The sequence below is a fragment of the Cornus florida genome, unplaced genomic scaffold (genome assembly GCF_030987335.1).
Source record: "Cornus florida cultivar Cherokee Brave unplaced genomic scaffold, ASM3098733v1 CherokeeBrave_3.0.0_Hap2_Chr06, whole genome shotgun sequence".
In the NCBI taxonomy this organism is placed as follows: Eukaryota; Viridiplantae; Streptophyta; class Magnoliopsida; order Cornales; family Cornaceae; genus Cornus; species Cornus florida.
This window is the reverse complement of record NW_026775576.1, coordinates 74,086,740-74,098,756: the sequence shown is the minus strand read 5'-3', so window position 1 is coordinate 74,098,756 and position 12,017 is coordinate 74,086,740. Positions and strand designations below refer to the sequence as shown.

Below are 12,017 nucleotides of genomic sequence, written 5' to 3'. Positions count from 1 at the left end.
ATCTCTATAAAGCGGAGGCAATTCGTGATTGTTTCAAATAACCTTGTGTAATTATAAATATTCACAAATGAGTTGTTTAACTGTCACCAATTAATTAGTTCATTATAAATTTCAAACTGGTAAGATATGAGATGTTTATTCAATTTCCTTCTTCTAATATTCTGCCTAAAATAAATCACTATTAAGTTATTCATAATCTTTATTTTATCAGCGTCAAAGTTGCATCATCATATATTCATGACTATTAACCTCTCGTTTTTATTAATGCAACAATCTAATAAATATTTTGTTGAAATAATTGAGTAAGGTAAGAGCTGCAAACACCGAATTCTTTGAATGTGACAAATTAGTTAATGTAAAACTTGCTTAGACATTAAATATTTATTCAGTTTTCTTCTCTAAATATTCCGTTCAGAAGTAATCAACATTAAATACTGTAGACTTTAATTTTATTAGCTTGACAAACTAGCATTAGATATTCACAACCTATGTTTATTATTTTGACAAACTAGTATTAAAAGATATTAATCACCTTCAATTTGTTAGTTTGACAAACTAGCTTTTTAGGTCATCAAACTTAAGACTTTTTCTCCTCTCGCTAAAAGTATGTTAAATAGGACCACCATATATATCCAAGGCATCAATTATAGACATCTGGATATGTAATTGGTAATGCACTAAATATGTTGCGTCGTTGGATTTGTCAGGTGTCACTCATAAAGAAGTTTTGAAGACATAGAAGACACTAGATAGAGATACCTTTTAATTTATTCATTGAGTTTGATCAGACTGAGACTTAAAAAAGCTTTAATTATCAACTTGCCAACTTGTTGGTCTGACCAGGAATTCGAATCGAGGTGACAGGGAATTTGATATTGAGTGTAACAGGTTTAACTCATAATGACTATAACATATAATAGACTTTGTTGCTAATTCGTACCATAAAAATAACATGATAGTTTAACATTTAGTAGAAGGATGTCTCATGGGATGAGGGACTGTTACTTTTTTATATGGTCCGATCCGAACATGATTTTTTTGAAATATATTATTCACACTCCAACTAAGCACTTGTTATAAAATCCCATCCCAATGGTATTTGCTACTTGACCTATTTAAAACGTTTTTGGGACTACTAGTCTTTGGGTGTCTTCTTTACTCGGGTAAGGTAAAGATTGGATTTTATTCATGAGCATTACTCTAAAGAGTTGTTTGCACTTAAAAAGAGAGTCAAATATTAAATAACACTTCATAATAGGATAGGTGAATAAACGGGTAAACTTGTAATCTAACAGCTCCCTTCAAACTCAAGGTGAGTATGAACTCAACTTGAGATTGAAGGCAATATTATAAAATGACTTAAATTTGATGGAAATGGGTTTTTACCTATGATACATATGGAGGCAAAGTTAACAGCTAACGTGGTAAGTGACGTGACACTACTGCTGACACTATTGCTGACTATGTTGGACATGTCAGCTGTTATGACAGGTGACGTAGCACTATAGTTGGCACTACTGCTGGCTGTGTCTGACATGGCAGGTGGTGTGGCACTACAGTTGGCATCATTACTGGCTGTGTTTGACATGACAATTTTCGTGACAGGTGACGTGACACTGTCCCCGCTATTGATTGGGTCCAAGTATGAAGCATTGACGAGACAGAATTATAGCTTTATTGTCGTGAAAGATGGGACTGATGGTGTCATCCCAGCGGTACCATGTTAAAAATAAAGTAATGAAAAAATATTATATTGCATTGAATTACTGAAGATTACATAAAAATCATATATAAAAAGTGAAAATTTGTAAATAGGTGAGTGATGAAAAAGTAATTGTACTACGTATCAAACCTAGATAAGAGATTAATTAGTAAACTTATAATCTAGCCAAACTCCTGGGATTAAAACATTGGAAGGTTGCTCCACCTCCATTTATATCAAGAATTTAATTTAGTATGTTTGTTAGGAGGAAAAAAATTGAGGAAGTTAAAACTTAAACAGGAATGAGAACCAAGTAGAGTGACCTTGCCAAATTTTTACTATTATTTTTATTTGCAAAACGCGTGACATTGAATTACTAACCCCACTGAAATCAGAATTAAAATTAATATAAGGTGTATTTGATTGATTTGGGTGATTGGATATCTGGGGTTGGCTGCCCCTGTTGACAAGAGTCTCGATTTGCCGTCACTGCCGAAACTTGAAAAGCTTTAGTCTAATTATGTGTCACACTCAACAATATAATAACATAATTGATTCAAATTATTGACTAGTTTCTTCTTGTTACTATATACTACAACAACTCTAGATTAATCAAGGTTTTACATCTCCATGTTTTGTGATTAATTTAATGATTCCGGTTTTCATAGTCCTTTCAACCTTCTTTATTGTTTTTCTGTCCCCAGCTGTACCTTCTAGACACCACTTTCTAAAAGGCTATGAATTGATTCAACTTCATATAACTCGACAAGGTGTCATTCACTGGTTTTGATTCCAATGGAGGAAACATTGTCCTTGGACACCAAACTCCTCTGCTTTCAAGAGAGATTTACTGGGAATTTCGGATTTGATTCAAAGGATGTATTATGGTGACTAACTGGCAATTTTGAATTCGATTCAAAGGATATATTACTATGTTTTTTATTATTAGGATTTTGAGGTTTTCTTATCAACTTTTCTCAAGAATATATATATATATATATACACACACATACATATTGCTCTCAAAAATAATTAATTTATAATTAGTTCTATTAGATTTGCAAAGTCTCTCGCATCATAACTAAGAGGTTGAGAGTTCAAATTCCTTTCCATCGAAGTCAAAGAATTTTTTCGACAATTGTTTGGTGCATGCTAAGTCACATAGAGTAGGAGCGAGAGCGCGGGAGCGGCATATCCTAAAAAATCTTAGAGTGGGAGCGCCGCTAGAACGCCGCATTATAAATATATAAAATATTAATTTATAATAATAAATATATGTGCAAATAAAAAGACAGGATAGTGAATCAAATATGTGCAACCAATATAACCTACTTTATAAAAATGCATAAATTAACAAACATGACAATCAAATAAGCTGTTTTATAAAAATAAAAACATAACAGTGAATAGGGCATAACAGAAAAAGAAATATTCAAAAGTATTGTTTTTTATACATTTAATTTGCTTTAAGCTCTCAAAATGACAATCATTATCTTTGAAATAACAATGTTCAAAAGCAAAAGAATCTACTGCTAAACTTTAAAATAGACGTGAAATATCTAAACTTTCAACCCAAAAGTTAATGAAAGCAAGTTACGTAAGTATTATTAAATATTAAGTATATTGTTATATAACTTATATTATTTGATTTTTATCTATAAAGGAAAGAGTTTACTTAATTAAATTAAATTAATTACTTTTTGACATAATTAACCTTATTTGGTCTATTAAAATTGGGGGTAAAATCAAAATTTCTCAAGATTCACACTAAATTCATAAATTTATTGTCAAAAGTAGTCGAATTCTTGAATAAAATACGCGATTTTACCTTACATAATTCATCGAATTGAACTTTAAAAACCGGCGAATTCTTAAATTGAATTCGCGAATTCAAAAATATGAGAGCGTGAATTTTTGGTGAATTCGCTCTCAAAACGCCAATTCACGCGCAAAGCGATGGAGCGCTAGTGGTTTGAGCGAATTATGTGACTTAGGGTGCATGTGTGATGGAAGGACTATATGCTCTCGTTGATAAATTATGAAATATTTTAAGAGGCTTGACATCACCAATGTGGATAAAAAATATATATATATATAGAATGAAAAATCAACTGTCTTGCTTTCTTTTAAGCTCTAGTTTAAAATTTTATGCCTCACCTTAAGTTTCAATATTAATCATGATATAGTAGTAAAAAGTTAAAAATAAAAAATAAATACTATCTCCAAATGCTAAAGAAACACACTCTAATTGAAAATTTTAATAATGAATTTAAAATAAAAATTAGAAACATACACACACAGGAAAATAGGAAAGGAAAAGAAGTGAAGAAAGAGATCCACAATTTTAGTCGTGGAAAGAAGGGAAAAGAATAATTTAAGTTCGAAGTGCAACTTCTCCTTTTGCCACAAGTAAAGAAAAGGTATCAATGATGCTCACCATGGCTGTGAAAAAGGAATTTTTCACCCTGATATTTCTTTTTGAGTTTTTAGCTGAAATTTGAAAAATTCACAATTAATTTGCAACCACTTGATTCTCTCTCAAACCTGTGTGATGCCTTTTTAACAGACCACCCCAAACTTCAAAACCAACACACGTACTCTATTTGTCTATATATATAATACTAGTATATTATATATACATATATATGACTCTACAGTGGGACCAATTAGACTTTACAACTGCCACCATATATATATATAAGTCATCATATATCATTTAGCCACCATGTTACCACCAAACACACCCACACGGCCACACCCACATAATACACACACATACCTGCTGATATTTCACTCTCCCATAAGCCAAAAACCCCAACCATTCAAAAACCCAATACGTACTTTCTCTCTCTTCTTGTTTTGCCATGAACTCTGTTCATAATAATCTTCTTCTTCAAATTATGTTTTTGTATATGTTCATTCAATCAAATCTCTCTCTCCCTACCAAACAAACAGTCATATTAGCTCTCAAAACACAGCAAATCTCATCTGGGTCACTCCCTAAAGCTCCAAACAAGCTCTCCTTCCACCACAACGTGTCCCTCACCGTCTCTGTCGCCGTCGGCACGCCCCCACAGACCGTTACCATGGTCCTCGACACAGGCAGCGAACTCTCATGGCTTCACTGTAAAAAAACGCCAAACACGCCCTCCGCATTTGACCCGCTTCACTCCTCTTCTTATTCTTCAATCCCTTGCTCTTCACCAACTTGCACGACCCGAACCCGAGACTTCACCGTACCCGTGTCATGCGACCCGAAAAAGCTCTGCCACGCCATTCTCTCCTATGCCGACGCCTCCTCCGCCGAAGGCAATCTCGCGTCCGACACCTTCCGGATAGGGAATTCGGGCCTGCCCGGTACGGTATTCGGGTGTATGGACATGTTTTCTAGCTCCAACACAGAAGAGGACTCGAAGACAACCGGGTTAATCGGCATGAACCGAGGCTCCTTATCTTTTGTAACCCAAATGGGTTTTCCCAAATTCTCGTATTGCATATCGGGTCGTGACTCGTCGGGTGTGTTGTTGTTTGGTGATGCGAGCTTGCCTTGGCTCCGACCCTTGAACTACACTCCAATGATTCAAATCTCAACCCCTTTGCCGTACTTCGACCGGGTCGCATACACGGTTCAGCTCGAAGGAATTAAAGTCTCGGGTAAGTTACTATCTTTACCCAAATCGGTATTCGTGCCCGACCACACGGGAGCGGGTCAAACCATGGTTGACTCGGGCACCCAGTTCACCTTCTTACTCGGGCCGGTTTACACCGCTTTGAAGAACGAGTTCATGAGACAGACACGAGGGGTGCTGAGAGTTTTGAACGACCCGAACTTCGTTTTTCAAGGAGCGATGGATTTGTGCTACCTAGTTGAGTTGAGTCGGACGAGTCTACCGCCGTTGCCGACGGTGAGCCTGGTGTTTCGGGGAGCCGAGATGGGCGTATCGGCGGAGCGGTTAATGTATCGGGTACCCGGTATGGTGAGAGGAGGTGACGGGGTGCATTGTTTCACGTTTGGAAATTCTGATCTGCTGGGTATAGAGGCGTACGTGATCGGTCATCATCATCAGCAAAACGTGTGGATGGAATTTGATCTGGCGAAATCAAGGGTGGGATTGGCTGAAGTCAGGTGTGATCTAGCAAGTCAACGACTTGGTGTGGCCGAATAAAAAAGCTTTTCGTTTATTAGTATTAAATGGAAGGGTATATATGTTTGTGTGTAGTTAGGGACGATTACATTATTATATTTGGGGTTATGGTTGGATCGTTGATCTTGGGGTTGGACCCACTTTGTCCAATGAATGGCCTACCTCGTTGGATAGACTAGAGGTAGTCCGTTGATCGGACATTGTGGTTTGACGAGAAGAGAAGAGAGACCTATCAGAGTGAGAAAATGGGAAATATTAAGTATCAATCAAATCAAATGTACTGTGCCCTTTTCAACTTTGTATTAACTTTTTAGGAAACTAACTAGAAGTACGATGGGAGTCGGTGAGATGGGAATTTTATTTTGAATTTTGGGCAGTGGGCTCACAAAGATTAAATATATATATTTTATATATTTTAAAAAAGAATTTAAATAAATCTCACATAAATTGATAATATTGTACACCATTTTAGTGCATTAATTTGAATATTGTTTGAAGACTTGACTGGTTAAGAAGTCAGAGGCCAGACTGGCGTCTCTAAAGCGCGTTGTCATTAATTTTGTCTTGTCAAGGTCAGCCTTTTTAAACATTTTTGTCTTTTACTCCTTCTATCTCATAAAAAGTATTGTCTTCGCCGTATATTAGTTGCTCGTCTTTGATTTTTTAACTTGGCATGCAATTAATGTATTGTTTTTTTTTTAAATTATCAAATTGTCCTTATTAATTTAAATATATATAGTTACGAAGTTTGAAATTTTTTAAAAAGATAAATAACAATAATAAAAATATAAAGAAAAGATGTTTTGACTTTTCAAAGAAGATAACTAATTTGAGACATGTAAAAAGAGAAAAATATACTATTAATAAGGGACGAAGGGAGTATAGTATTTAGGGTGTGAGTCACGGTTTTCAAAACATGACATTTTTTATAAGAAACACGAGTCACAATTCTTCAAATATGACATTTTTTATAGGACAGAAAGAGTATTTTGTTAGTGCAGAGAATGACATTTCTGTACATTCTAAAATAAATTGTAACACTATAAAATAATAGGCAAAAGTGCAAAAAGAACTTCCTGTAAAAAATAACTCTCTGGGCTACCTTGGATTGCAAATTAATCCCTTATCCATGCAAAATGTTATAAAAAGCACTTTCTCAATTATCGAACCATATTTTTCGATGTTTGTTGATTCATGCGCGTAGATTTTCAACTAATGCCCAACTTACAATTTTGAATTACTATTATTCCCCGACAAAAGTCCAAAACATCTCCTGAACTATTAAGAAAATAAAAAATAACCTCCTAAACCATCTCGAGTTACAAATCAAACCTTGAACTATACAATTTATTTTTGTTATTATTATTATTATTACTACCACTACTACTATTACTATTATTATTAGACATTATTATTATTATTATTATTTGAACTATTTTTTTTTTTGATAATTTATGAGCTTTCATAAACTGTTCATTGGTATATAGATCCATCAAGCAATTAATCAAGTAATTATTATTAGTTGTTTTTGTTACTACTATTATTATTGTTATTATCATATTTTTTTGATAATTTGTGAGCTTGCAAAAATTGTTAATAGGTATATGGATCCCCAAGCAACTAAGCAAACAATTTATTTTTGTTATTATTTTAAATTATTATTATTATTAGTTGTTATTACTCTTGTTGCTAATTCGTATGGTTTCTAATAGTGGTTCACATAACTTGCAACTAAGCAATATTTTTTAATTTTTTTTTACTATTATTATTATTATTAGACAAAATTGCAAAAAAAACACTCCTAAACTATTGGTTAGTTACAAGTTGGCTCCTAAAGGGTATTATGCGTATTGTACACTTTTGATATTTTATAACTTTTATATAAATTAATAAGTAGGGGTATTTAGATAATTTTGATCCTCTGGGCGTTCAAAAATATGATCCGGCGATCGAGAAGTCCTTTTTGCAACTTGAGATAGTCCATGAGTTATTTTGCACTTTTACAAAAATAATAATGTAATGTAATTGCTGCAGAAGTAATGCAAAGTCATTGTATAAGTAATATGAATCGTGTTGCAGAAATGATATAAAAAAAAACAGACGCACAAAGTAACACAAGAAAGAATTTAAAATTGTCCATCATCTCGCAATACATTGTCTTCTTAGATCTACAGAATGATAGTCATTCCGTATATTTAATTTTTGAAGGGGCGAACTCGTTGGAGATTGATCTCTTTATACATCTCCAATCATGCTCAAAACAAATCACAGTTAGCATATGTTTGTCATGATTGATGTTAAAATTCATTTTAAGAGTTACAACTCTTTTTCTCTTAAAAATCAATTTTTTTAGGGGGGTTGATGTTGATTTATGGCCTAAAAATATTAGCAAGTGTCAGGAATCCAAAGTTCATCCATCCCTCCCTCTCTCCCTGACAAATAAAAAAAGAGAAACTCTCCTCCTTCCCAGGGTTTTGGCAACAAAGATACTACTGTGTGTCTGTGTGTGGGATCAATGAAATGATCCCATTGTGAACTGCCATTGTCAGGGGGGCTTTACTGTCTGAGCAAGTGTACTCTGCCATTATTGTCTGATTGTATTGTTTTAACTCTGCTCCATCAGATTCTTCATTGTGACAGCTGTTTGAACTCTCAAGGTACTAAAAAACTAAGAAGAAAATATCTGTGTCTAGCACTCACAAGTCACATATCCTGTATAAAAAGCATTGGGCCTCCACCATTTTAAATCGTTTTTGTAAGTTTATGTCACGTAATATATCTTACAAGGTACCATTACAGATGTGCAGTCCTTGTATCCGAATTTCAAAGTCCAACTGAATCCATAATTTGAATGTTAGTCATCTCAGTTGTGAAGTTAAAATGTTTAGGGTTCTGGCTCTTGGTTGTCAACACTTGGAATCTTATGAATGTGGATAGATTTTAATTCGGGAAAGTACAAATGACCTTCAAGATTTTTCATCCCTTCACGTGTTTGGACATTAAAGCAATCCTTAACATGCTAAAGTATCGGATTTGGAATAGTGTTGCTGGTCTTGGCACAACGGTAAGGTTTTTCCATTGTAATTTAAAAGTCGATTTTTCCATTGTAATTTGAAAGTCATGGTTCGAAACAGAAAGAGGTAAGACTGTTGTATCTAACCTTTGTCAGATCACACGATGGTGGTGGGAGCCTCATGAACTAACTAGGCTAGGCCTTTCAAAAAATATCAGCTTAGGGTCTGGAAAAGTAGTCTTCTGATGGAGCAACTGCATCAGGTTTGGCTAACCTTCCAATTATGTTAATAACACCTCCATTTCCATATAGATCAACTGCATCACACATTTTTCTGAATTTTCAGCAACCTGGTTTGGTAAATAAAATCATCAAATAAGATTAAAACCAACAGATAGAACATTACCTCAGCAAACCAGACTAAAGAAAAGTGTTCTACACCTTTTCACAGTTCCTCACGAGTACATGTCAACCGGATAACAAGAACTAGTAATAAAGAAGAATTTACTCGGTTTTTCTTCGGATTCTTACAGCCGATATCAAAATTAGTATATACAAATAGAACCTAGCATTTTCAATTGCTTAAGGGCAATATATTACAAATTTACACAACATAAATGTAAAATTTCAGGCAGATAATATTTTACAATTTACAATTAAAACTTATACTCGGTCCTCATAGAAGATTTCAGCACAACAGCCGCTTATTTAAGAAAAGAAACAAGACAAACAAGTGTGAATAACATAATAAGAACATCATATATTAGACACTTATAATACCATTGTAAACTGATGAAGGGAACTCCAAGAAGTCTAAAACTAAATCTCGTGAAATCATATGGAATAATTGACAATACATTCCGTACCTGTCTAAAAAACCCATCTTGTTTACAAACCACACGTTGTCCAACCAAATCCAATTCTCTCTTTATACGTTCCTCAAAAAATCTGATTCGTGTGGATTCTTCCCACAACAAACGAAGAGATGTTGGCTGAATTGCCACATATGAAATTGAAAACTCAGTGCTTATGAAGACATAAGAATCCAATGTTTCTTGTGTAGATAATCTGAAGAAGGCACAACAAGCAAATGCTTCTTCAGCAGTGAATAACAGAAATTTATGAGCTGTATTCATGGTAGAGCAATCAAATTCTCATGCACGGTGCAGTACACAAAGAAATCAATCAATGCCCATTTACATAACCCTAATTATGTACTCATAAAATGATGAATATCATGAGCCAAGACATGCAACTGATCAAAACTATTGTGAGTGCCAAAATCAGCAATGACAATCATATGTGCAAATGCTATATTAATAAAGCTACCAAAAGTGTTTTATGCCAACATTGTCATAAATCATATTCTGAATTGCAAAGTGAAGATCATCTGCTTTAAAAAAGCTAAGTTCCGACATTAACTGTTCAATTCCGAGATATATATATATATATATATATATATATATATATATATATATATATTTCCTGAGGTTGATCCTGTACCCTGGTGTGCCAAAGTACCCTAGAAAATCAAATTTAAATTTTGAATTGTGACTCCCCAAATAATTAGAACTCCTTGATGTAGCTTGCAGATTAAACTAGACCTTAACTTTGGTTAGGGGGTGGTTCGAGTGTCACTAGCTTAACTGCTGATTCCAATCATTCAATTGTTTGAACTGATTGCTATAAGTAATATGGACAAGGGTTTACATGCAAAGTTATATTTGTAAAAGCCATTAAAGGGCCGGAGAAGACTGGAAAACTAATTCCTGATATTATTTTACACAAAGTAACTATGCTCGCAGATATGAACCTGAATTCTCGTACTTGTCGAGAGAACTTTTACCGTTGCATCAAATAACTTTACCCTTAAGCCAAATTAATATAGATAGATATTGTGGTAGAACAATGTAAACTAATAGTGATGTATAAAGAAGCCATATCAATTACCTGGGTTAACGTTGGAACAAGCTAATTCTGAAAATTTAGTAATATAGATAGATATTGTGGTAGAACAATTAATATAGATAGATATTGTGGTAGAACAATGTAAACTAATAGTGATGTATAAGGTTGATATGATGGTGAAAGCTTACCACTTTACAAAAGGCCAACCTAATGTGATTCCATCTAGGGTGCTTGGAAAGATCCAAACGAAATACATACCTAACATTTGACATTATTTGTACAAAGTGAATGTCTTCAGACTTGACTGAGCTCTCGCATATGCCAATCCTAACTTTCACCGCTTTATTAAGAAATTGCCCCACTTACAGTCCCACCATCAACTCAAAAACACGGGATATGATTTAGGTATCATGATGGACCGATTACTATCCTGGATATTATTTTTTAAACTGTTCATACAAGAAGAAAACTGTACAAAGGGAATGCAGCATACCCTATAGGCCTACGAAAAATCGGCCTCAGCCCAGAGGCAAGGTTGGGACATTAGTTATCTAATTTGGTATTACCATGGACTGATATATAACTGCGCATTACAATTAGATGCATTTTCATTGTTGTCTCTTCCAAATGTATTTTCATTGTCAGAAATACAGTATGGACTGATATATAACTGCACAGTACAATTAGATGCATTTTCATTGTTGTCCCTTCCAAATGTATTTCCATTGTCAGAAATACAGTTATGTTTTCAAGCTTTTTAATTCTAGAGGGAGCACTACGGGCATTCATAGTAGAGACAACGTTCCAGTTTGTGTGTTTATGTACGAACTCAAGCATATAGCAACTAAAATAAATTGAAGCTATGTTTTGGAGCAATAAATAGGTGTTCTAGATTGAGAATCGGAAGAAATTTAGTTCAAACTTTGAGCTAAATTTCATCCAATTTTAAATCCAATATGCGTTTTCTGCCAAATGAACATGAGTAATACAATAAGCACATTGAATCATAATTCATCAATTTTCAGGTTAGTCGGAAAAAATTTGCATGTTACACACACAACAATGAAATTTATTGAAATCAAATTAATTTAAGTTGTTCATGTATTTAATTGTGAAAAAAACAAAGAATGAATCAGTAAATTTTACGATATACATAAACATCTGGACAAATTCTGCTTAAAACGAAGATGAGAGAGTTTTATTTACCTGCTTCAAGGCGAGGGCAAAGTAGTAAACAAGGGGGAAGAGA

General features: G+C 34.0%; 1 protein-coding gene across 1 annotated transcript; it reads left to right on the top strand.

Moving 5' to 3' along the window:
* The first annotated feature begins 4,435 nt into the window (after positions 1-4,435).
* LOC132312070 (aspartic proteinase PCS1) lies at positions 4,436-6,520 on the top strand. The gene has a single exon (XM_059810310.1). The coding sequence runs from the start codon at positions 4,567-4,569 to the stop codon at positions 5,866-5,868; it is 1,302 nt and encodes a 433-aa protein (XP_059666293.1). The 5' UTR covers positions 4,436-4,566; the 3' UTR covers positions 5,869-6,520.
* Positions 6,521-12,017: the final 5,497 nt, after the last annotated feature.

Excerpts from the sequence above, each read along its gene's own strand:
- LOC132312070 (XM_059810310.1), top strand. The coding sequence starts at position 4,567 with ATGAACTCTGTTCATAATAATCTTCTTCTTCAAATTATGTTTTTGTAT.